The sequence below is a fragment of the Chinchilla lanigera genome, unplaced genomic scaffold (assembly GCF_000276665.1).
Source record: "Chinchilla lanigera isolate Chin_1 unplaced genomic scaffold, ChiLan1.0 scaffold00068, whole genome shotgun sequence".
Classification (NCBI taxonomy): Eukaryota; Metazoa; Chordata; class Mammalia; order Rodentia; family Chinchillidae; genus Chinchilla; species Chinchilla lanigera.
In genome coordinates, this window is record NW_004955469.1 from 6,934,410 (window position 1) to 6,960,443 (window position 26,034).

General features: G+C 54.3%; 1 protein-coding gene across 1 annotated transcript in view; it reads right to left on the minus strand.

Moving 5' to 3' along the window:
* Nucleotides 1-26,034, minus strand: part of Adcy3 (adenylate cyclase 3) — a gene marked incomplete at its 5' end in the record, with an annotated part of 92,972 nt that overhangs the window by 1,202 nt on the left and 65,736 nt on the right. Inside the window, 18 exon segments of the mRNA XM_013522659.1 lie at nucleotides 261-385; nucleotides 1,054-1,177; nucleotides 2,122-2,241; nucleotides 2,739-2,885; nucleotides 3,307-3,465; nucleotides 4,270-4,351; nucleotides 5,696-5,761; nucleotides 5,994-6,253; nucleotides 8,046-8,162; nucleotides 8,839-8,926; nucleotides 11,066-11,227; nucleotides 11,353-11,495; nucleotides 12,815-12,943; nucleotides 14,155-14,332; nucleotides 14,959-15,117; nucleotides 16,240-16,367; nucleotides 16,501-16,612; nucleotides 17,077-17,207. Coding sequence (XP_013378113.1) covers nucleotides 261-385; nucleotides 1,054-1,177; nucleotides 2,122-2,241; nucleotides 2,739-2,885; nucleotides 3,307-3,465; nucleotides 4,270-4,351; nucleotides 5,696-5,761; nucleotides 5,994-6,253; nucleotides 8,046-8,162; nucleotides 8,839-8,926; nucleotides 11,066-11,227; nucleotides 11,353-11,495; nucleotides 12,815-12,943; nucleotides 14,155-14,332; nucleotides 14,959-15,117; nucleotides 16,240-16,367; nucleotides 16,501-16,612; nucleotides 17,077-17,207 — 2,430 coding nt within the window.

A 26,034-nucleotide genomic window follows, 5' to 3' on the forward strand; every position in this document is an offset into this window, starting at 1 on the left:
AGCCGACAGAGATTGGGGCTGCTTTAGGGAAAACTGTTGACACAGAATGTCAGAAAGTTCCCACCAAGGGGCCGATTCATTTCCCCAGAAGTGAAGCAGGAGTGTCCCGAATGAGCTGGAGGCTCTCCCCGCCTTGGGCCTTCATCTTGCAGCACTGCAGAGGTGCACTGTGGGCCGCCGGCAGGAGGCGATCGTGAGCAGAGAGCTCGCCTTTGTCCTATTCCCTGAACCTGAGGACACAGCCCTGTTGCTGGACATACCTGAATGTTGCCCATCACCCCTGTGGACTCCATCCTGCTGGCCACGTTGACTGTATTGCCCCAGATGTCATAGTGTGGTTTCCGGGCTCCAATGACCCCAGCCAGAACCCCTCCTTTGTTCATGCCTGGTGTAGGGGGAATAAAGTTCACACCGAGCACAACCACGCACCAAGCCTCCATTACCTGCTCAGAAGTAACTGTCCTAGAGTTTGCCCCCTGGCCCTTACCACAAAGCTGGTTATGTGACATCCACGTTCCTTGTTAAGTCAGGTCTCTAAGCTTCCGAAGTCATGTCTGTTTACCCTGTTCTCACTGAGTCCTTAGCAAATTTCTGCTGCCCTGGTATGCTGATTGAATTCACTCAGGGTGGCAGTGGTCAGCTTCCCTAACACACCTAGTACTTGAAGTTCCTGCACCTCACCCCGGAGTGACTCCCCCCCCACACACACCAGTAGGAAGTGGCAGGTGATGTTGACTGTCTTGGTCTGAAAGGAGCAAAGCCCTCAGCAGGCACGACTAGACCTTGGAAAGTCAGACAACAGACTTCCTGGCCAGGTTCAGAGGGAAGGCTGGGCTGTCACTATCAGTAGGGCCAGGTCTGACTTGACCATTTCATCACTCAGGTTTCCGATGTGACACCAGAAGATGACTACTTTTCAAGTCTCCACCCACTCTGGGTGAGGCCACCGTTGCCCACCCCATGTGCCTGCTGTCTCCGGGGCCTCTGGTCTTTCCTGCTGACCTCAGTACCAGAAGGGAGGAGCACAGCTGGGCGGGCAGCTGGAGCACTTACCTATACGCAGCATAAAGTTGTTGAAGGACTGGTTGTTGATGTTTGTAAGCGTGTCCTTCATGGCAAGTGCAAAATCTGCCAGGTCAGCCAGGTGCTGCCAGCGCTCCTTGTCTGACTTCTCCTCCTGTACTGAGCAGTAGGAAAAGCATCAGGAGCTGTCCGGGCCACGACTGTAGCAGCCTCCTCACCTGCTGCTTTCCGGTAGCAGCATTCTGGGGAAATTCCTACACCTAGCTGCTAGTGGCCTTCTTTCCTTGCCACAAGGGAGCCAGCAACCACTTCAGTTCCAGCGTTCACTGTACAAAGGACTCACAGGTCCCTCTAGCAGGCCTAGGGCAGACTGGGCTGCAGTGAGGGAGACACAGCCTGTCCAAGTCGGTTGCTTCCTGCCTGCTGTGTACCTGATCAGGAGGCAAGTCTCTTCATCACCCAGTTTTAGCCTGGTCTTCAGATTTTTGTGTAGTTGTCCTTGTTTGGATTTGAGTAGTTTATAGACCTTTGGGGCCCTTGCCCTACTTCATTAATCTCGCCCAGAAATGGGAAATGAGCCATGGGGGCCTGGCGCCAAGCGCTGCCATTATGGGACAATTGTCAAGGTAAAGCAGGGTGACAAACAGTGCTGGGTACCAAAGCCCCATAGCTCATTTCCCATACTTCTGAGAGGTCAACAGTGGCTTTGTAGCTTAGTATCACCTTAGCAAAGGACAGGCCACAGCAGGCAGTGAGTTCCCAGGTTCCTCCCTTGAAGTTTTCATTGTGGGAATGGCTCCTGTTCCCCTGTTCTCAAGTGCACAGCCTGAAAGGGGCACGGCCGCCTTGCACTCGCCCTCTTAGGCCTCCCTCTGGAACAGGGATGGGGTTTGTCTCCTCTGCCATTTCTCCACTCATCAGACTTTCTCGGTGAGTCTCGTCTGTGTCTGCACTGATGTCGTGGCGCTATGTGTTTTGGAGCCCTTCACGTGACAGTGCAAAATAACTTCTTGTTTTTCATGTACAATTTCTCATTTCCCACTTGCTGCCTGTCTCTTGCCCCCAGGCAGAATCCTGACTCCTCTCCAGCCCCTATACCTTGCTGGAGCTGGTAAAGCCATTGGTGTTAACATCTGGGGTGACTCCTGACGCAGCCATATAGGTGCTGCCGATGGTTTTGATCTTGGTGATGACCCGGAATTTGGGATTGTCCAGGAGCTGAGGCCAGGGTGAAGCAAAGAGGATTGTTAGCAGAGGCAAGGAGATGTGCGTGAGCCAAGTCAGATTTGTCCGTTTACAGGGACCCCACAAAGCAGCCAAGAGGCTTTCCTAGCAAAGCCTTATTTACTCTGCACCTACCTGCCACATGATCCTTGCCTTTCTGAGGCTGTTTCCACAACCTTACAGCTGCCAGCTCTGGGGTAACTGAGCATATGTGTAAGAGTACATTCCCTGGTATACAGGGTACTCGATAAATGTTTACCGAATCTGAGTTTGGGGCTAGGAGGAATCCTGGCGCCTATGGGTCTTGCTGGCTGGTCCTTACTCTGACTCCCAGGCTCCCATGCACCCTTCAGAACAAGCTGTTCTACACGGCCACAGAAGCACAGATGTGATGGGAAAATGGAGCCCATGTAGTCTCTCACTTCTCTGACTTCATCCTGAGAGGTAATCTAGAATGGATTACCTGACAGGAGGGGCGGGAGGGCACTCACGGAGTCAAAATCTGAGATGATCTCGTTGAGGAACCGCAGACACTCAATGCCACCATTATTAATGCTCTCCTCTGTGTAGAAGTCGGCAAAGTTGGGCAGAGAAGCAAACATGACTCCAATCTCATCATAGGACTGGCTGTACAGCTCCTGGAAAGAGGCAGGGCCCAGTGTGCACTTCTCCACACTCGATGCATGCGCTCAGGCTCAGGCTCCTCTCAGATTATCCCAATTTTGAATAATAAGAGCATAGCTCATCAGCTCGGGAATAGGTGAAAAACAGCTGTGCCAGCTCTTGTAACATCCCAACTCTGAGAAAGGATTCTGTGGAGCTGGTGACCCCGTGCTGCTATCAGAGGATCACACTGACAGAAGCGGGAGGCTGGCCTGGTCCCATCCTTTGCATGTGGCTGCCTGAGCAGGGTCTACAGCTGTCCTCCACAGGAGGCCCGGGGACTCCCTTCTGCTAACGCTGCTGCTTCGGGCTGGGCCCCAGGGCACTCCCGGAAGGAAGAGCACAGGAAGACAATGGCTGGGCTCCTGGCCCTAGCCTGCTGGGCTCACCCCTCACCTCATCTCTCTTCTTGGACCCAAGGAAATGCCGTGCAACATGCTCAGGCAACATGTTGGTGACTAAAGCCTCATTCCAGCGTCGCATCTCGTATACACGTTCCTTCTGGTCATGCACTTCAATCTTCCACAAGAACAGCGTCCGGGCCAGTTTCTCCACCTACAGATACGGACACAGGCGAGGTGTGTGCTCTGAAGCTGGCAGTTTAAGGAAAGATGCAGGATGGGACTAAAATGGAGGGTTTTCACGTGGAAAACTGAAAGAAGGTGTGTAAACGGCGAGAAAAGAAAAGCCCTCGTGGGTTTGCGGCCCACAGCAGGTGAGGATCCCGGCCTCCGGTTACAACTGAGATCCAGGAGGTGTTCGGATGTATAAGGAGCCTAGGTCCTCATTTTAGCTGCAGGTCTGTCTTGGGGTGGGTGGGTGTGTGGGGGAGGGCCTCCCAGCCCAGTGCAAGGTCCCATTTTCCACAGCTCCATTTGGCAGGAAAGTGGCTCAGGAAAGCTGTACTTCCCCTGGCGCACCACTGGGCGGCACCCAAGCTAACGTGGAATCCTGTGGTTAGCTCTCCTCTTGCTCTTTAACTGCAAAAACTTTCTCAGCCCCCCTTCCCTTTCTCCTCTGGCTTCCGTGTGTGTTGGTGTGTCTGTGTGCCCTCTCCTTCCACAGCAGGGTGAGTACAGAGCCACCAGCCCTGGCCTAAGGAGTAGATTTATCCAAGCTTTTGTGTTAGCACTCTGCCCCCAAGCCTGCATACTTCCTTCAGATTCCCAGAGGTGAGAGGATGAAATACAGAAGTGTTTCCCTTGCTTACTGAGAAAGACACCAGAACATGGACAAGGCAGTGGTTTGCCCAGAGTCTCACACCGTGCTGAGAAAAGGCACCTGGGTGCTCAGACCTGCGCTGTCTCGGAGACTCAAAGGTTTGGGCACAGGAAGCCAGGAGGCTGTGTGGGCACTCACGTGTCGGGAGAAGTAGTAAAAGCTCAGCATCATGATGAATATCATCACTGTCATCGAGTACTTCGAAGGCATCAGGGGCAGCCTGCCAGCAGATAGGAAAGTAATTGAAAGCACCTGTGCTGCCCTCCTCGAAAGGGGAACCCCTCTAACTGGGTTGTTTTCTGTCACGCTAAGCCTCAGAAGCTGCCCTATGCTGTTAGGCCCCTTCATATTAAATGCAGATTTCCCAGGGGCAGTAGCGCTCTCTTGGGCCGTTGGGCTCTTGTCTAACCAGCCAGCCTTGGCTACCTGGGTACGCATGTCAGGGTAGACTCCCAGATACTTAATAGCCGCTGTAGCACCTGACTGATCCCAGAAATGGATACCAGCATGTGGGATTTTGGAGAAAGGGAAAACCAACATCACAGTAGTGGGACTTCACAGGGATTAAGGCACAATCGTAACATGGCTTTTTCTAGCTTTAGCCATATTTTTGTGTGGTACTGTAGTTTCTGTTCTTGTGTAATATACTACTGTATGACTACCACAGTTTATCCATTTCGCGTTGTCATCTGGGTTTCCATTTGGTGCGTGTGTGTCTGTATTATAAACAACACTACCACGGATGATCCTGTACACCTCCCCTGGACTAAATATTTACATGAATTTCTCTAAGGTATGTATATGTAGGAATGAAATTGCTGAGTCATAGGACGATTTTCAACTTTACTAAATAACCCCAAATTGTTTCCAAAAGTGGTTCTCCCAATTTATACTGCTACCAGGCGTGTATGAATTACCATTAATCTCAGATTTTAAAATTTTTGCCAAACTAGTGTGTGTATTTTGTTAGGTCTTTAATGGCATCGGAATATTTGAATGCCTTTTCTTAGTAACCATTAAGACTTCCTTTGTGAAAGGCCTCTTTGAGTCTTTTACCCACCCTTCACTAAGTAATGCTTTTCTAAAAAAACCTTACTTACTGGTCCATTCAGTGAATCATAAAATGCTAAACTGCAAAGTTAGAAAGGGTCTTAGAGAACCTCTTCTTTCAGTGTCCTCCTCAAGAGATGAATGTGAGACTCGAAAAGCTGACCTGCCTTTGGGCCCACAGAGAACGACTGGCTGCCACGGGCTCTATCTAGATCTGCCCTAGTGTAGTTTCTTTTTCCTCAGCTCACATGCAGCCCACCCTCGGCCTGCTCTTACCCACACTGCTCTGCTTCCTAATTTCACTGTCTGGTGTAGAACAGCCCCGGACTGAGGTCCACACTAGGATCCCTGTGCCTCTACCACAGCCCTCCTGCACACACATGCCCTATCCTGCAGCCTGCACGCTGCAGATCACACGCCTCTAAAGGGGTCAGATCCTGGGGTGTCGGCCGCTGAATTGTGTCTCTAGAGGAAAGGCTGGACGTGCAGGATGGGGAAACACAGTGGCCCTTACCTGTCTGTGCCATTGAGCCCAAGGGTGGAAAGTCCCTGCACCATCTCTGAGGCCAGCCTGGGAGAGCTGCCGGAAAGAGAGTAACACTCAGGCCGCACCTGGGATAAGAAACCATGCCCAGCTGACCTGAGGTGTCCCAGGTCTTCCCTCACTGAGATGAAAAGGACTGTCACCACATCACAGCACACCGCTGACGTGTCTGTGAGAAGACACGAACCCTATTCACACCCCCAAGGCAGAGGGGACCTGGGGTGGGAGGAAGAAGACCATGCAGATCCCCAGTTGGGTTCCGTCTTACGCATGCTCCTGAAAGCGTTTGCGGTCATAGTCATCAAAGACGGGGCGCCAGGTGTAGAGGCTGATGGTGGCCGCTGCGCCTGTGACGAGCAGCATGAGCGTGAGCTTCACCATGTGGCTGACCTGCACCAGCATGATGGTGGCGATGAGGGACAGCACTGCGATGTAGCTGTAATATTTGGGATTCTCCAGGCAGCCGCCCTCCAGCTCTGGCTCCGCCGTGCCATTGTAGGGTCCTGCGTAGTACTGGAGACAGCTGAGCTGGACGCCAGGAGAGGTGGGAGGGGACAGGGCAAGGTAATGGCAGATTCAGAGAGGGCTGTGCCAGGGCAGTGGCCATTCAGCCATCTGCCCTGCCCTGCCCTGCCCTGCCCTGCCCTGTCCCACCTCCTCACAAACACGGAGAAGGATGGGAAGATGCACCAGCAAATAATCATGTAAGAGCTGTACCATCACCTCATTTGATGTTCAGCAAAATTCACTATTTTCCCAGGAACTCAGAGGCTAGACTTGCCCAGAGTCACACAACTAGCAAGTGACTGAGCGAGACCAGGAGCCAGGTCTTCCAGCTTCCCACTCAGCAGGTGACTGTGGGGCCACCAGCGCCACTCGGCTTCCCTGTGGCAACAGTCTTGCCCAAACGGGCTGAGGAGCTCATCCCCTCCTGGAGCCGGTTCCCCGGCTGTACTGCGGGGCACATGGCGTGAATGGTGCGCGCGAAAACCAGAGCGAACCTTTTCCTGTAACTGTCAGCTCCTCATTTGGGCAGGCTCAGCGTGTATTCTAGCATGTGCAGGATTCTCACACATCTCTGGCTCTTTACCCCTGGCTGGGTGACAGCCTGTCCAGATGTCCCACAGAGCATCCGAAACCCTGCTAAACAGTGGCCTGCCGACCTGAGCACTCAACACACACGAGCTCAGCACCTCCCCGTGAGGTGGCGCTGCTGCCCATGTGCGTGCTTGGCCCTGGCACTCTTCGTTCCTGTCGGACCAGCCTTGTCACTCACACCTGCCACTATGTGTCTCTGTGCTTTTATTCCTGTTCTTAAATTGCTAAGAAGATGCAGCAAATGATATAACTTTATATTTCTAAGGATTTACTTATCCTTTGGTGGTACTGGGAATGGAAGCCAGGGCCTTTGCACTGAGCTGCATCCCCAGCCCTGTGTTTTTCCCTTTGAGATAAGGTCTCACGAAGTTGTCTGGGCTGGTGAGCTACCTGTCTCAGCCTCCCAGAGTACTGAGGTTATACACATGTCATCATGTCCCGCTGAAAAAGGACTTTTCAGAGCACGCACATGGTACTACCAAAGGGGGAGGGAGCTGTGAGAGCAGAATATCAGCAACAGTTCCAAACACTCAGGGCTCAATAAAATGCCTGTGCTCTAAAGCAACAGATCTGGTCTTCTGGCCCCTGGGCCTTCTCCCCAGGAAAGCACCTGGCTGCCTGCTCACAGGAACAGAGGAGCACAGAGGACAAAGGTGACATGCCTCACCCCGGCCACCTGGGCCCTGGGAGGCCGCGGTCCCACAGACCCAGCTTTGGGAAAGCCTGGCTCTGTGCAGAGGGTAGATAGGCACGGGCCCTTGATAAAGGGTCAGCTCCCTGCCCCCATGAACACCCGGCAACGGCCACAGTGTGAGTCACGCTTTAGATGTGCAGCGTGCCGATCAGTATTGTGCCCCTTAAGCAGGGAAACAGAGGATGGAAACCTAGGACTGAGATTTAGAACTTCAACTTCAGTTCATGACTCTGACAGCTGTGTGGCCTAGGGCAAGTGAATGAACCTTTCTGAGCCTTAGTTCCCTCATATGAAACCGTAGGTCCTGATGCGCCGAGCCCATGACTGGGTTCTTGGACTGTGGGAGAGGAAGGAGCTGAAAGGACAAGCAGAGCCTTGATGTTTCCCTGGGCAACAGCAGCAAGACCCCCACTGACTGGGATAATCAGGCTAGAAATCTAAGTGCCACCCAGCTTCTGCCAGCGGACGAATGGCTGCCGGTGCAGAAGCCCTGCTCCGGGGGCCTCCACAGGCCCAGCAGGAACTCACCATGTCCACAACGTTTGCCATCACCAGGATGAAGATGGCCAACATGGCCCAGGTGTTCCTGGCCCAGCGGGTCCGGTCGATCCAAGTTGAGAAGGCCACAAGCTTCTTAGGAAAGGCCTGGGGGACGGGGATGGCAGCACCTGAGTCTCGGCCCGCTCGCTGTGCTGCACCCAGGGCTGCTTGCTCCCACACTCTAAGCTCAGTCCCACCTTGCTGCAAGGCGGGTCCCCAGTAACCTTGAAAGGGAGGCCACACTCAAGACACTGCAGGAGTCCAGGGGCTCCGTCAGCCCTCGTGGTGTGCACCATGCCGTGGCAGGGAAACATTTTCAGGGCTGTCTGTCTAGCCACCTCCCCTACTTTTCCTGGGTCAGGACCCCTGCATCCCCCAGTTACCTGGAAAGCCACCTGTCAGATTATTTTTCCTAAAACATTGCTTTTTCTTTGTCATTCTCATCAGAAACTGCCCGGCACCTCCACGCCTGCAGCACAGTCCCAGTCCCAGGCTAGGTTTTAACATCCTTCACAACTGGAACCAGCCCCCCTCCCAGCTGGACCTCCTCTGCTTTTCACCCGCGCTTCCCTCTCTCCTGATTGACTGCCTTTTCTCCTGTGTGCAGCAGTGCCATGGCCCAGCAGAGCCCAGCCTGGTGCCCCACTGGCGGGCAGTGGACGCCTGGATAAAACTGCTGACCCGTCCTGACAGCACAGTATCAGGATTTGACAGGACGCATAACTCCATCAGTGCCCGGTTTCACAGAAGCCTGTGAGCCCAAGAAAAAAGCGCGTCTCACCCGGGGAAAGATGGCGGCCAGGGAGCAGATGGTCAGGATCAGCAGCAGGATCTCTCCAGCCACAAAGGTCACATAGTTTGTCATCAGCCTGTGGCGCAGAGAATATGATTAGAGAACAACCCGAGGGAAGAGTGAGTTTGAGTGAGAAGCTTGAAGAGAATAGGGACAAGCGTGGCACAGGCCGTGCCTGAGAAGTCCCATGTGACACCAGGGAACTGGAACACCCACCCAGCGCAGGGCCTGGGAACGTGCCACCTCCCCAGCTCCATCTCACCAGGACGTTTCTCGGATGGGGGAGGGTCGCAGATGCCCTGGACACAGCCCAGTGAAAACCGAGGGAGGAATTCTTAGGAATGAGCATCTGTCATGCAGCAGTGGAGAAGGAATGGCGCCCAGGAGCCCAGCGCAAGGCTGCGGTCATCCTTCCTGCACGGAGCCTCAGTGGACAGGTTCCTTCCACGTCTGCCTTCGCCATCTTGCACTGAGAAGTCCACCATCTAAACCCTCTCACACCAGGCCCTTTCACTCATCCACGGAAAGCGCTCTGCCAAGAGCTCCAGAAACCTCCGTGGCGCTAACTCCAGCGTCCTATTCCAGGGCACCTCATACTCCACCATGAAACATTTTCCCACTTGGTTTTCTGAACCCCTTCAGTCCCCGCTGCTTCATTCTGCATCCCATCTCACACACAGCCATGCCGCCTCTGACCCGCCTCTGTGCCTTCCTCTCCCTTGGGGGTTGTGTCAAGTCCCGCGGTCTCAGCACACCCTGCGTATGGATGACTCCTGGGTGTGCAGTGCCGGCACCATCCTCCCCAGGCCTCAGGATACTCCCAGCGGGGCACGCAGTGTCTTGTAGGCGTCTCAGACCGAACAGGACCAAGGCCCAGCTCCTGGACTCTACCACCGGCGCTCCTCTGCCTATGTTCCCCATCTCGGTTATGGCAACTCCTTCCTGTGAGCTCTTCAGTCACAAACCTTGAAGACATCTTCACTCCAGTGTTTCACACTGCACAACCAATCTGTCAGCAAATCCTGTCAGTTCTGTCTGCAGAATACCTGGAGGATCTATCCTCCCCTCAATAAAATTCACCACATGGCTTGTCAGGGTCACTGCCATCACCTACCCGGTCTCACTGTGTCCACCCTCGTTTTCAATGTAGAGGATCCTTCCAAATACATTCCCTCGCTGGAGATTTCCCACTCAAGAGCTAGAGCCTCCACTCTGCCTGTAAGGCCCCAGCTCTCAGCCCAACTCCTACCACTCTCTCGGCAACGTCCCCTCGCCAGGGGCAAGCCCCCTGTACCTCCAGAGGCTCCTCGGCACCTCTACTGACGCAGGTGTCCCCCAGACAGCAGAAGCCTTGTTCCTCGCCCTCCTCAGGGCTTTAGGAGGCAGTCCCTTGCCAGGGAGGCCCGCCCCGACCGTCACTGCTGCCTCCCTTCCTTGCTTTCCTTTTCTCTGCGGTACTCACCGCTATCTGCATACATAGGTAATCAGACACTCACGCCCAGCTTAACTCTATGAGAACACAAGTTCCCTAAGAGCAAGGGTTTTCTATGTTTTATTCACTGCTATACCCCCGGACCTTAATCTCCAGGCACAAGGCAGGCAATAAGTATTTGTGAAATGAATGAATTTGATCTCCCAACAATCTTGAGAGCTCACCAGGGCAGGCATCACGAGCTCCTTGCTACAGGTGAGCAAACTCGAGCTCCGGGAACCTTCAGTGACCGCCACAGTGCCAAACCCAGAAACAGGTGGAGTGGCTCAGACCATGGCTTTTCCAGTTCCTAAAACTAATGCCAGCGGAGACCCACACAGCCTGCCCCCAGATGAGGGACCTTGTGCAGGAGGGAGCTGCTAGTCTGCCGCCGGGAGGGTGACGGGCATCCTTCAACAGTCAGGCAAGGACTCCAGAACACCCCAGAGGACCTGCCACTGAGGACACGGGTCTGCACCCAGAGCCTAGAATCCACCTTACTCATGGGAGCCAAGCACGGAGAGTCAGGTTGGCCTTGGTGACTAAGGCTGGGGCAGGGCCCCTGCCCTTGCCTGGAACTCCTTTGGGGCCCACCCCCCAAAGTCTGTCCCCCTGCACGTGTCCCCAGCCGTCTCAGCCCTGCTGAGAGCCCCTGTGGTGCTAGTGCTGCTCTGGAACCCAGGGAAGGAGAGGGGGAGGCAGGGAGGGAGCAGAGGCGCCTGCCGCCTGCCCCCAAGTGCTCACCAGGGGTCGATGAGGATCTCGACCAGGGCGGTGCAGAGCAGGACCACGCAGGAGCAGCTGAAGGCGGCCCCGCTCTGCTTCTCCTTCTCCACCGAGTAGCGGGTCTCCATTTCTGGGTCCATGAACCTCATGGAGAGGAGGAATGTGTTTCTCTTCTTTACCCTGCAGTGCGAAGAGCCTGTGAACCACACGGGCCACACCCGCCACAGCCGGCCAGGTTGGGGCCCCCTTCCCAGCCTGTGGCTTCCTGTGCAGCGGCTCAGGCCAGGCCCCCCGTGGTCACCTACACCTGAGCGGACTCGCGCTCCAGCAGGGCCTCATTGAGCAGCTGATTGAGCTCATGCTCATCCTCGGAGGCATCAACCACGCGGTCAGCCAGGTCTTGGAGGCGCAGCCTGCGGCGGGGGTTGGGGAACGAGGGGTTGTCCTCCTGTAACAAAGGCGTGGGGAGAGGGGGAATAAGAGGTGAGACTCATGAGGACCAGTCCCTGTAGCCCCAAAACCCACTCTCCCGGGAGGTCCTCCCTGTGCATCATGCTGGGGGCCCGCCTGGTCCCCTGGGCCCCTAACAGCAGCCTGCGGTGTTGTCCCCGATGGCAGTGTTAGGGGCTCCCCTGCGCTTTGGCAGCGCAGTCCTGGTTCATCCACTGCTGAACAGGGGTCACACGAAACCCTACGTGTTGACATCCTTGGGTGTCAACAGACTCCCAACCCTAGGGCCTAAGGGAGTCATTAAAGGAGCTCAGGCCTGGCTCATCTGGAAGAGGAAGATCTGAGCAGGGAGCAACGGGAGACACGAGTACGTCCTGACACCGGTGGGCAGCAGAGGGCGGGCTGGCGGAGCTGCAGCGTCCATTGCCATTTTATTCCCAGTCACACAGGAAAAGCATCAACTCCAGAAATAGGATTATACGGCTCAGGGTCCAGATAGTAACTGAGCACATCTGGGAACCAGCAGCAAGCCTCCTGGGTCTGAAGCTAGCTCTGGTACTGGCGGAGTCTGACCGAGGAGAGTCTGGGTTCCCTCAGCCCTGTCCCTCTCCCGTGTGTGAGGGTGTGGCTGGCCTGTTCCCGCACTGCGGCCTCTCTCCACAGACCACACCCACAGCAGAGTGACACTGGCTCATGCTATGACACGAGTAGTACAAGCTGCTACAGCCATCTGCTTGTTAGCAAGTTACATGGAGTCTGCGTCCACTCTGTCAAGAACATCGCAATGAACGAGAATCACCAAATGCTGGGTGTTCGAGGAAAAGCTGGTTTTCATTCTCCAGTGCCTGATCCAGTGGCCTCGGGGACAACTCTTCTGTCCCCTGCCACAGCTTACAGCCACGTCTCCCTCTGTCAGCGGCTGTGCTGACGCTCCTTCAGAACAGGTGATTCCGGGTTCTTTCCTGAGACACACGCCACCACTCTGGGGGCAGATGCCCACCCTTAACTTTGTGGGCTCCAGAAACGCCCTTCTGTGCAAGGACCTTCTGGGGGTCTGACCTAGCACAGGGGTGAAGCTAGTCTCACTCCAGAACAGTCTCAGATCCTGCAGAACCTCCCACGGCTGTCCCCACCAGCCTGGAACTTACAGGATTCTGGGCCACCTGAGCTACACGAGCCCTCAAAGGCAAGTGCCACTCATAACTGATGAGGTGACAGTTACACTGTAAAGAGAAATAGCACTGGGCCAGTGTCCTGGACTCCCACTGCCCACCAGTTGACCCTCAGCGACCCTCCTTGCCCAGAGCCCACACCAACCTGGGCCTCCTGCTCCTCAGGCTCCTCCAGTGTGGAGCTGCTGGTGTGGGCGCTGCCATTAGGCTCCTTGGTCTCAATAAGGACAGGGGAACTGGGCTTTGAGGATGCTGGGGCTCCATTTGGCAGGGCCTACAGTGGAAAGGAGTGGTCATCAGGGACCCCAGACAGACAGTGCCTGTTACCCATCCCAGCCTGTGGATGGACACCATTGTTCTGGAACCTTCCACCTACACTGTAGAAGCCTCAGTGACCTAGAAATCTCACCATTCAGTTCCTCCTCTAGAACATGAATTTTGAAGTGCTGTCATTTTTGATTTCTACTATTAGAAGTTTTTTAAGCTGAGAAGGAGCCAATTGCTCCAATCTGTTTCTAAAACAGTAACTCAGTGACGGTGACTTTCTGAGGTCCATGCAGGCAGACGGCCCTGTCACACGTACTGAGCCTGAATAAGCTCCACAAACCTATGGCTGGTGCGGCTCCTCGCTGGGGTAAGCTCAGCACGAACACACTGGAGCAGCTCATGCATTCGCTTCACACCTACTTGCTGAGGACAGACAGCGTCCTGGTCTTTTGGAGCTCATATTCTCACACAAAAGAGCGGTCCACAGAAGACAGGAGGAAAAGCAGGAAAGAGGATGCTGGGGATGTTGAGGAATCAGGCCGTAAAGAGGGTAGTGTGGTGGGGTGTCACAGTGAAGATGATGTTTCGATAACAACCAGAAGGAGCAAATTAAAAGGGAAAATTCCAGAAAAAAAGAACAATCATCATAGGCCCTGGAGCAAACTCTGCCCAGGAACTGGCCCAGAGGCCCAGGGATGTGAGTGACAGCAAGGGGGACCAGGTGACGGCCTGGAGGCCAGTGCTGGGAGCACGTTCGCAGGAGGGGAATATGGGAGACCAAAAACCAGACCGAGAGCAGGGCCAGAAGGCAGAACCAACAGGACCTCTGCTGTTTCCATCCATTCCTTCCTCCCTTCCCACTCTGGACACTGGCCCTGGCCCTGGTCCCCTTCTGCCCGGCCACCCACTCCTGGACACCCACATCACTCCTGTGGCTTTAGCCACGTCCACATTTCCAGTGGTTTTGCCTTCTGGATGTCCTCTCAGCAGACTCTGCATCCTGCTAATTCCAACTTGCCATGAATCACACTCGCTGTCTCCCCAGAACTGCTTTCCCTGCAGGGGTGCTGCTCCCTGGGGCTCAGAATCTTCTTCACAAAGCATGCCCTCACCTCCATGGCCGGCCCTCAGGCCCCGCTGGCCCTCCTTCCACAGAGGCTCTTTTTGAAATCCCTTCCTTTCCAGCTCTCTACTGCAGGAGTCGGGTGGGGGGCTCACCAAGCTGTTGAGGCCATTCTGGGTGGCTGTCTTTTTCACCTCCGGCTTGGAGGCAATGACGAGGTAGGTCTCGATGCCCTTCTCATCCAGGTAATCACAGCGGCTGCCCCCATCGCCTGGCTCCACATCAAACTCTCCCTTCAGACAGTCCAAGGTGCTCTGGGAGATGTGCACGCGCCTGGACCCCAGTGAGAGGCCCTGAGAACGCGCCAGAGGCCACTTCGCCCACCCCGGGACAGCCCTGCCACTGGCTAGCTATGTGGGCAGCATGGCACCCACTCCCCCAGCCTCTGTGGGATCCTTAGGAATACGGTTCCGCTCATGGGCTGCTGAGAGATAAGGAACGTAGAAGTTGGCTCTGAACTCTAATACCACATGGTCCAATTATTCCTCGCCCTGCTTCAGTCTCAGTAGCCAGTCTCAGAAGCTCGCTGCCCAGGCAGGAAGGCTGGGCTTACCCTCCCTGGCCTGTCCACCCTGAGCACAGGCCCACCCAAACAGGTGCTTCTGCAGAAGAGCTCAAGTGAGGCTCCAGATCTGCCACCTGACTGGCATTAGTGATAGGAGATGCAGGCTGTAATGGTGTATAAATACGGTGCAGAGCCCCAGGCCGGGGACTGGGGGAAACAGGCCCCCCAGGGATCACAGAACGGCCTTGGCCGGGGGCAGGGGCAGGGGCAAGAGGAGAGATACCATGCCTCAGTGGGAAGGGGACCCTTAAAGCCCTTGTTCCTGTTCAAGCCATAGCCCTGAGGGTGGGTGGGTTGGTTCCTTCACACCTGCCCACTTAGCAGGAACACTCACCCCGGGATGCCGCCAGCCTCCATCTTGTTGGCCACGGTGACGTCAGTGGACCACACATCATACTGCCAGCGCTTCTGGCCCAGGACACCGCCCAGCACGGTGCCCGTGTGCACCCCCACGCGCATGTCCACCCCGGTCTTGGTCTTCTCCCGCACGTACCTGCCAGGCACACACAGAGGAGGCTTGGGGCACAGCCTTTCCTTCCTCTGTAAAAGGAATCCTGCTTGAGCTTCCCTGCTCCTTGGGGAGAGGAGGCGCAGGACCGGTGCTCACAGCTTTTGGCCTCGTCTCAGCCAGGCTGAGCCGGAGGGGCTGAGCATCGCTCAGCACTCAGGGGCCAGGAGGATTTGGGGCGGCTGGGGGATGATGCAGTGATTCTTCCTGAGGGGCCTCCAGTTTCTCTCTTCAGATCCTTTGCTTTTCATTCATGCTGTCAATGTTTCATTGAGCATCTAGTATATGCCTAATGTGTTCTGGGCACTGCAGACAGAGGTAAACAAAACTGCCAAGAGGGGCTGGGGATTTAGCTCAGTGGCAAAGCGCCTGCCTGGCAGGCACAAGGTCATAAGTTTGATTCCTGGTACAGGAAGAAAAACAAAAACAAAAACAAACAAAAAAATAAAAAAAACTGCCAAGAACAGCCCTTACTCGAGAATTTTGGAAGAGAGGAGTCCTAATTCAGAACCACCTGCAGGGAGGGCGTGCAGCCTGGAGTTTCCAACCCTGAACTTTCTTTACCAGCTGCCAGGACGGGGTTAACCTGGCGGTGGTGAGAGTACAAAGCTGCCCCGGGAGGGATGAAGAGCACCAGACACGGGCGAAGCCCACGGGGAGAACGCCCCCGGGAGCTTCTTTTCCACCTGGGCTTGCCATCTGCTCGCCACTGGAGCCCCGAAGCCACCACAGGGACCCGCCTTCCAGGCTCTCCAGGCCAAGGAGCAGCGACAGCAGGGAAGAGTGCAGCGGAGAGCCCAGCCCCCCACAGCAGCCTGCGACCTCCGCAGTCACCTCAAAGGGACGCGAGGCGGGCAGTGGGGAGTGTGATGAGAAAACAGTGAGAGAAGCTGAGAGTGGGCGGGGGTCCCCAGCAAATGTGAGCAGCGGGGAGTTTCACAACTACAACTCCCAGCAGAGGAAACCACGCGGGGAGATCACCAAGGCCGGCCCCAGCTGTGGAGTCTTGCGGCCTCCCTCGGCTGTGAAGAAGGGAAGCCGCGTCCCGGGGCCAAGGACAGAGCCACATCCCGCCCGCCTGCCCGCCCTCGTGAGGCTCCCGCTTACGAGATGGCCTCCACCATGGCGAGCCCCATGAGGATGGAGCACACGGCGTGGTCCTCGCGGTAGTCGGGCAGGCCGCAGATGCAGTAGTAACAGTCGCCCAGGATCTTGATCCGCAGCTGGTGGTATTTCTGAAAGGACGGCCACGGCCTGAGCTCCTGGTCCCTCCTTGGCCCGGCAGTGGCGAAGGGGCAGAGGAAAGCAAGTAGGGGACAGTGGCAGAGCCAGGGAGGGTCTGAGGGCGGCTGGCGCCTGGGGACTTACAGCTGCCAGCTTGTCAAAGCGGGCAAAGAGCTCGTTGAGCAGCTTCACAAGCTCCTGGGCGCTGCAGGCAGACGACAGTTGGGTGAAGCCCACGATGTCCGCAAAGAGGATGCTGCGAGAGGAAGGGACACGGGCAGTGAGGCCCCAGGCAGCTCCCGCCGCACGCCGCACACGCAGGGAGCCGGCTCACAGGAGCCTGACACTTCTAGGCGATTCAGGGCTCAGACGATCGGCTTCTCCTTGCTGACGTCCTTCTGCAGGCCTGGGACCACCCTGCCTCACCTCTGCCCCTGGCTGAATGAACCCTCCTTTCTAGAATCATAGTTCATAGTTCCAGCCCCACAGCTGGCTCTGAACAGCTGAGTGACTTCACGGGAGCTCCTTCCCCCTCTGGGTGACACTGGTACCGTGGTGCGTTTGATGCGGCAGCCCAAAGTTGATGTCTGCCAGCAAAGCCCCTCTGGCAGCGCTGAGCAGCTCAAGGGCCCACACCATGGGGTGGCCTTACCTCTACTTCCCAGGAAAACTCAACCCCATAGTGCTTGACAGGTTCCCTGGTGGCCCTGGCCAGCGCACCTGACGTTCTCATGCCGGTACATGTACATGGTGTTGAACTGCTGCTGGTCCTTCTGGCTCTCGTCTTTCTTCATGTCCTTCAACATCTCGTCAGCCACATGCTTGGGCAGGATGGAGAGCATGAGGTTCTCCTGTGGGGAGACAGGGTTGCAGGGAAAGCGGGCCCGGCCTGCGCTTCTGCAGCACCAGCTTCAGATGCCGCGCAGTGAGCTGTGCCAGCAGGACCCGCTTGGACCTTCCGCAGAGCCCCATGAGCCCCCGCCGGCCCCAACAAGGCACACTCGGCCCTGCGACAGTCCCTTCAGGCTGCTGAGAGGGATCAGAACTGCCATGAAGAGGGCCCAGCTCAGCGTCCTCCTCTTTCCCCAAGCGCCAGCCCTACACAGAGCCCTTCCTGCTGGCTTCCCTGTCACCTACCGCACCTCCACAGAGCCATCACCCACAAAGCAGACTTCAGAGACAGATGCCACAACAGACCAGGGGCCAAGGGCACAAACACCAGCGAGCTCCACCTGAGCACTCAGGTCTCATAGGAACACGGGTCACAAGGACATAGGCCTAGGACAGTACGGGGCCATACTGCTGTGACCAAGGAGGGAGCAGAGGATGATGAGAAAGGGGGCACTAAGGAGGGACACACGGCCGAGGCTGAGGGCATTTCCGGGAGAGGAGCCGCATGCCCAAAGGCACACGCAGAAATGATACCAGTTCACAGCCCTGAAAGTATTTCAGCAGAAGCAGAGAAACCCACCTCGAGAGCTCACTGCAGGTCAAGCGTCAACAAACTACAGTCTGTGGGCCGTTCTGACTGCTGCCTGTATTCATAAATAAAGTTTTATTGGCACCCAGCCACACTCATTTGTTTACATATTGTCTCTGGCTGTTTTTGTGTTCCAACAACAGAGCTGAGCAGTTGTGATGGGGACCATATGGCCCACGGAGCCAAAAATATTTACTATCTAGCTCTTTCCAGAAAAGCCTGTGGCTCAGGCATCTACGGATGGTGCCTGACACAGGGCACCCAGGAGGAGAAGCAGGGGGGCAAGTGCAGGGCGGCGGCGCAGGTACAGGGCTGTGGAGTCACCTTGCAGGTGACGCTCAGGAGAGGTGTAGGCTGAGCTGGCTCTACTGAGTCTGGGTGTATGAAGCGTGGGAAGCCCTATGAGACTGAGTGAGAGGCGACAGCACCAGGCACTGGCAGGCAGGAAGGTGGAGGAGTGTCCCTGTGCCCCTGGGGAGCAAGGCGATGATAGCAGCTGGTGAGGGATGATGGGAAAGAACTTAACAGCTGAAGGATGGGAAATTGGAAAAGGTCAAGGAACAAGAGCTGTGGAGAATGGCGAGGAAGTGACTAAACAGACAACTGGGAGAAGCAGCATGGCCAGCGTGTGGGAAGAGGGCTGCCGTCCACAGCCCAGAGACCCTCAAGTTACTGAGCGCGCATTTGGGAGGGTGTTTTGAGCGAGGGGCTGGGTGCCCACCCCCAGGGTGACCAGGCCAGGGTCAGCTGTGACAGCCGGATGCAGGGGCTGTCAGGACATCCAGGAGCTCTGGGTCCACAATGCAGGTCACGGGAGCTCTCTGCGCCTGCCCAGGCGGCTCACACGATCACCTTTCCATTTCCACAGCAGTCCTCGCTGTGTTAAAAACAGAGTGCAGCAAGAAGGTTGCAAGTTTGAGCTCAGTCTGAGCAATTTAATGACTCAGTGAGACTCTGGCTCAAAAATTTAAAAAAAGGGCTGGGGCCCAAGTGCAGTGCAAAGACCCCCAGGTTCCACCCCCAGGACTAGAAAACAAGCAAACACACACCCGAAACCCTGGTGAATGGCATCAGTACGGCTCAGGAATGAGAAGTCAAGATAACCCAGCGCGCCCTGCCCAGGCTCCAGCAGAGCCAGGAAAGCTGCGGCGGAGTCTCAGACTCCCGGGCCCTGAGGCCCAGGCAGAACAAGTACTGTATGCAAAGTTCAGGCCACTTGGCTGGGGGTGGGGTCAGAGGAGGGGAGCACAGAGCGATGGGGGGCTGCTCCTGGGATCCAGCTACCCCACAAGGTGCAGAAAGCTCTCAGCTTGTGGAAAGGATGAAACTCTGGGAGGGTTTTTAAGAAAAGCTACAGGCAGGGCCCTGCCAGCTCTGAGGGCAGCCAGGAACCCCGAGGGCAGGAGGAACTCAGGCCTCAGGGATGCCGCAGGGAGCACCGGATTGGGGCTGGGCTTCTCTGGTTCAGTCATTAGGGTTCCAGCCCATGTGGAACAGCACTGCCCCGGTACCCAGAGCTGGGACAGGAGCAGGTAGCTGAGGAGCACAGACCCCAGGCTTGCTGGACTCCCTGCGTAGCATCAGGTAGGTTGCTGGAGTCCCCTGTGCCTTGTTTCCTAGGCAACAAACCAGAACTAAGTGACTCATTATCACAAATCACTTAGAACAGTGCCTTGCACCCAGCAAGTACTCAGTGTATCTCAGGTGTTCTTCTGTCACTTGATGCAAGATGTGACAGAGTCAGACATGGTGATGCAAGCCTGTAATCCCAGCACTGTGGGAGGCTGAGGCAGGAGGACTGCTAGTTCAACCCCAGCTTGGCCAACCTAGGGACCTGGCTTTAAAATAAAAATAAAGGGCTCAGAGGTAGCTCAATGTAAAAGCCCTAGGTTCAGCCCTAGGTTCAATCCCAGTATTGAAGAAAAAAAAATGCCTGAGGGTGTTGAGACAGCACTTGTCTCTGGGAGAGAAGGCCTGATCTTCCTCTAGACGCCCAGGCTTCCAGGTTCAAGTTCTAGTGGCTGTACCAGGGCAGAACACGCCCTCTGCTCAGCACCCAGCCTCGGGAGCTGTCTAGTGCCAGGAGGGTGGTGAAGGAGGACCCTGCTTTCTGGTTATAGCTCTGCCCACCCTGTGTTCCTGCTCCCTCACGTGTACCCACGGGGGGCTGCCAAGTGCAGGAGTGAGAACGGTGCACACCGCCCATGTGTGAGGGCAGGGAGAGGGCATGGGGCAGTTCAGGAAAGTCCCAGTGATGGGTCGGGCTCCCCACCAGCGCGGGTACTGCAACACCGGCAGCCAGGCCCCATGGCCAGGCCTCCCCTACTGCCACCCCCACCCCCACCCTGCTCCAGCCTTCCAGGTAAGGCCTTTGGGCTCCCTGGATCCTCGGGAGGGCAGAGCCCAGATCAGGCCCAATCAGTCCCGGTGCCCCTCTGCCCACGGCCAGGTTCATCTGCTGCAGCCACAACTGCCAGGACCATCAACCAGCCGTCAGGGCAGCCGGGAGAGTCCTCATCGGGACAGGCCTTTAGCTTCCTTCCACCTTTTACATTATGTATTTCTGTAACATATATTGAAAGGGCAATATATGACTTGTGAAGGCAGAAAGTCAAATACCAACCTTAAAAATAACAAGAAAGGAGCTGTGGTTTTAATTTAAGGCTACCAGTTTACTCATGTGGTTTCTGGAGACCTCGCAGTGAACCTCAAAAGGGTAAGGAGCAGGAGCCCACCCCGAGTCATCTGATAATACGCTGGCTTTAAGCAGGGAAGGAAGACCGGACAAAGCCAAGCCAACAGAAGCGGGTGGCTGCGGCTGCGGGGCAGGATGAGGCGGGGTCAGAGGGAGGAAGTGACGGGGTGGGGGGGCAGCCAACCCCTGGGATCTTCTGTGGGTAAGGGGTGCTGCAGCCAGGCAGGTGTTCCAGCCCCACCACTGTGACCCTGCAAGTCTCTAACAGGCCTCCCTGGTCATAGGCCTGGCTTCTGCTTCTCAGCCCACCTTCCGGGCAGCACCTGACCTTCCTCAGCACAGCTCCTGGCTCCCCACCTGCTGCGGTCCTCCGGGCCTCCTCAGCCTCCTCAGGGTGGCACCACCCGTCTTTCATCCCGTGTCCCAATGCATTCCCTGGCGGCCCCTTCCACGCAGACAAGTGGGACTATTCACTTCTCTCTGCCCTTTGACACCACTCTCTCTGCTTCTGGTGTCGGTCTCTCTGGAAAACCTCTCCTTGCCCACACCTCACAGGCCATTTTCCAGAAAGTTCTTCCTTCCTCATTTACATCCATATCATTGGTGTGACATTGCTTGCTCTTGTATTTCAGAGATTCTAACTCCCTTCCTGGGTCCTGGCCCCTCATAAGGGTGTATGATGTCAGCTATGGGTCTTCTGGAAAAACACTCATGCGCACATAGAGGAGCCCTGATAGCCATTCTCAGGGCCCATCCTAAAGACCCCAAACCCCATCCCTTGCCTTCCTGGGAAAGGAAGGAGGCTGGAATCCAGGTGCACTTTCTGGTGAGCCTGACAGTGGGCCACAGGATCACCCAGAGCACCTCGGGTTACTCAGGGACCCAGAGCTGATGGATGTGATGCAGTGCCTCAAAACAGAGGCAGAACTCGCTTTTCTAAAAATAACAGCTATACACTACTATATGTTCCAGGAATCATGAGAATGTTCCAAGTCTTTGACCTATTAATAACTCTTCTGGGAATTTATCCAAAGGAAATAATCCAAGAGAAATAAAAAGATACATGTCCCAAAAGATCTGCATTGCGGCATTACAACACTTGTGGGAAAAATGAAATAGCCCAAATCACAGTAAGTGGCTAATCAAATAGTGACACCTCCTCTGGGTGGAATATTATGCAGCCTTAAAAATTACAATGATGTTGAAACTGTTAGAAGAAAATATAAGGAGAACACTTGAAGCCACAGGCACAAGCAAAGACTTGCTGAACAGGACTCCAATAGGACAGGAAAATTGCAAGATCAACAAAGAGAAGGACTATATCATATAGCAAGGACTATATCTGTATAGCAAGGGAATCAGCCAACAGAGTGAAAGGAAAGCTGACAGACAGGAGAATATCTTTGTTGCTTACTCTTTTGATGGAGGATTAATATGCAGAATATATAAAGCACTTAAAACTCTATTGTCAAAAAATCAAATAGCCCAATCAATAAATGGGCAATTCAGTTGGACACTTCACACAAAGAAGTATAAATAGCCAATAAGTATATGAAAAAACATTGAACATGTATAGCCACCAGGGGAATGCAAATTAAAATGACACTGAAATTCCCTCTCACCCCAGTCAGAACGGCTCACACCGAGAATACAAACAACTCTGGCAAGGATGAGGGGTGAGGAGGAGACTTCTGCCCTACTGGCAGGAGTGCAAATTAGTGCAGGCCCTGTGGAAGTCAGCATGGAGGTGCCTCAGAAAACTAACAACAGAGCGACCATATGCCACCTGTGCCACTCCTTGGCATATCCCCAAAGTCAGGTCGGCATGTGATGCATGTGATAGGGACTCCTGCAGAGCCACATCACAATAGCCAAGCTGTGTGACCAGCCTGGGTGCCCACCACAGGTGAACGGAGGAGAGCGTGGTAGATACGCACCATGAGTACTTCTCAGCCATACAGAAGAACAAAATCATGTCATCTGCAGAAAAACGGAACTGGAGATCATCATGATAAGCACAATAAGCCAGACTCAGACAAGTATTGCATGTTTTCTCTAAGATGTTGAATCTTAAAAAAGATACCGTGAAAGTAGAAGGAAGACTACTATTAGATAAGAGGAAGGAAATAAAGGAGAAGGGGTGTAGGGGAGGGTAAGGGGGGTACAAAAAGTTACAAATTTTATCACTAACCGATCATGACGTCAATATGAATTTACTGAGGTAAAAATGTGCCCGCTACACTCTTAAATGAAACAGCAGGTCACAAAACAGTATATATGGTATTGCCAATTCATTATTTTCAAAAATGCATTAACATGTAGAGCTATCAAGAAATTGTCTAGAATGGTGTTCACTGAACTGTTTTAATCTCCCTCAAGGAGTGAGAAACTAAGCATATTTTCTTTTTTAAGACTATTTTTGATTTATGCTATTATAGACTGTTTCTACGTGGCGAAAATTAAGAATTGCTGTAAGTACATGAGGCGATGGACATGTTAATTAGTTTGACTGTAGCAATCATTTTACAGTGTATATGTATCTCAAAATATGATGTTGTACGCCTCAAATGTGACTGTCTTTGTCAACTGTACTCAGAATAAATATGTAAAAATAAAGATGATCAAATAAATGAAAAATTTTTTAAAAAGAGATCATGATGGCTCCTTTCACCAAGATGGCTCCTTTCACCAAGATGGCACCAAAAGCAAAGAAAGTTCCTGCCCCTCCCAAAGCCAAAGCCAAGGCAAAGGCTTTGAAGCCAAAAGGCAATGACCAAAAGGTGTCCACAGCCACAAAGAAAGGATCACCTGTCACCCACCTTCCGGCAGCCCAGGACACTGTGGCTCTGGAGACAGCCCAGAAGAGAACAAATGACCGAGATGCCATCGTCAAGTCCCCCAGCCACGGAGCTGGCCATGAAGAAGACAGTGGGCAACACCACACTGTGGCCAGCAAGCGCCAGATCAAACAGGCTGTGACAAGCTCCGCGACCTGCTGTCACCCAGGTCAGTGCCCTGGCATGGCTGATGGACAGAAGCAAGCACAGGTCCGGCTCCTGACTAGGATGCTCTGGATGTGCTAACAGAATGGGGATCGTCTACACTGAGTCCAGCTGGCTAATCCTAAATATATTTCTCACCGTAAGAAAAACTGATCATTATGAAAGCTGTTGTAATAAGAGAATGATGAGAGAGTTGTGCAGGACATGAAACTGTCCTCTGTGAAGACAGCGCACATCAGTAAGGGCAGAAGGGGACAGACACGGGAAAAAGGTAATTTAAACTGGGGGCTGGAATTAAGAGAAAACTGAAAATGTTTTCAAAGTTGCTATATGATAGTGGTAGCTGTTCTTTTTAAAATACTTTTAAATGGGAAATAAACACAACACTTCCTGTTGCCTAACCCTGGCCCGAGTTTCTCTGTAACAGCCCCAGTTTTCTCAGGGAAGCTCTGCGGGGTCCTTGGGTTGGCTGCAGACTTCCAAGTCTGCTTAGACACAGGCGGAGAAAGAGGTCCATGGCCAAGTAGGAAGCAAGGAAGCCTGAGCCTAGAGTCCGCGTTGGGGAAGGAAGCATGGCCCTCTTAGGGAGCCAAGTAACTCTCACCAACACAGCCACTCACCAGACAGGCACTACACAGCACCAGTCCAAACTGTCTCTCTTTGCTCAAACTTTTGCATCTGCCCTATCCTTTCATATATGTGCAATACCACCTCCATTTTGCAAGTGGCCGAACTAAGGGACAGAGGGGTTGACTGTTTTAGGTGCCAGAGTTAGTGGCAGACCCATGTCTGGAACCCAGGGCCCTCTGGATCCTGGAATAGATGAGTTTTTAGTTCTTTGCACTCCAGGGCTCTCCCTCGCATTGGTTGTTCTGCTTTGGATGGGAGGGGCAAGAAATGTCCAGACCTCATCTTGTAAGGACCTGCTGCTGCTGCTGCTGCTGCTGCTGCTCTAGCAACCATCACACTCCTGCACTAAACCAGCCAGAATGCTCTAGCTCTGGCCACCCCTCCAAGGGCAGACAGCCCCGTGGACAAGGGCTCACCAATGGCTCTGTGGGGCCTCAGTGCAGCCACCATGTCATAGCAGACCACCTCTGGGCACCAGGCAGGTTGGGCTGGGCCAGCAGCAGCTGCTAGACTCCTCCTGGCAGCCACACAAAGCTGGAAGAGGAGGAGGTAGCTCAATGTGGACTGACAGCCAAAGGACCCTGGACCTGCCTCCTGTCTCAGCTCCCTCCCCATCCTCCTCACAGGCTGGGGAAGCGGAGGCCCTGCCTCACACCAGATGTCTGTGGCTGACAGCAGCCTTGATAGGTACCAGTCCAGCTGCAGACCAGGGGCCTCAGGCACTGGGGCTCCTCCACAAAATGTGCAGACAGAGGCCGGGGCACCCCACCTCCTCCCCTAGTGCATGCACCTGGGCTGTAGAAAGGGGCTGGTAGCGTGTACTGAGATTGCTGCTGTGCCAAGAGGTGGGCATCTGGTTCAGTCACTGGATGTTTGGGTCCTGAATCCTGCGTCAGGCAGCACCAGGGCATGAGGGACTTCAGACCTCACCACCCAGTGCGCCAATGGGGCGATCCTCCCACCTGCGCTCTCAGGGCCAGGATCCTTGTGCCCCGGACCACATCACCTCTACAGTTTGGGAAGTGTCACGGGAGGAGCAGGATTTGAAGAAAAAAGAACAGCGAAGAAAGGGAGAGACTTGTATATCATTCTCAAAGATTCTGCCTATCTCACTGCTACCAACCATGTCGTACCAGGAAGGCAAAACCTCGGCCAAGTCCGAGGAATAAGGAAGAAGCAGAAGATGAAAGGCAAAGCCAGTGAGATTCATTTCCGGACTGAAACATCAACCAACCCCAAGGCCAGGCCTGGAGCTGGAGGGAGCTCAGTGGGTGTCTTAGTTACTTCTCTCTCACTGCTGAGACAAAATACCCAACATCTAAAATTGAACGGGAAAGGTTTATTTAGCTCAGACTGTAGATGTTTCAGTCCATAATCAGCTGGCTCCAAGACAGGGTGGCATGGCAGACAGGCATCACAGAGGAGGAACAGTTCATGTGTGCAGAAGATAGCAAAGTAAGTGAGGACCTTAGCAACATCTTTCTGCCCCTTTTATAGTCTATTTAGGCTACCAAGATAAGGGGGGGTGCCAAACCAATCCATGGACTGATTTAGCACTCACACACCCTTAATCCCAGCATCACACACTATAGATGCAGCCACTTCTGGAAAAGCATGAGGCTTTGGGGGGACATCTGGACACAAACCATAAGACCAGGTCTCTTGTGTGACAGTCACCCGGACCAGGACCAAAGGAGATCTGCAGTGTCAGTCGGGACAAACTGGGAAGGGGAGTCCTATGGCAACTTAAATATTCTTATCTATCTTTTCTTTTCCCTTAATTGTTTTTTACTTTTACAGTTGTTTTGTAATGTGACTTTCAAATGGAACTGAAAATTGGCATTTCATCTCTTGAAAATACATGGTATTGA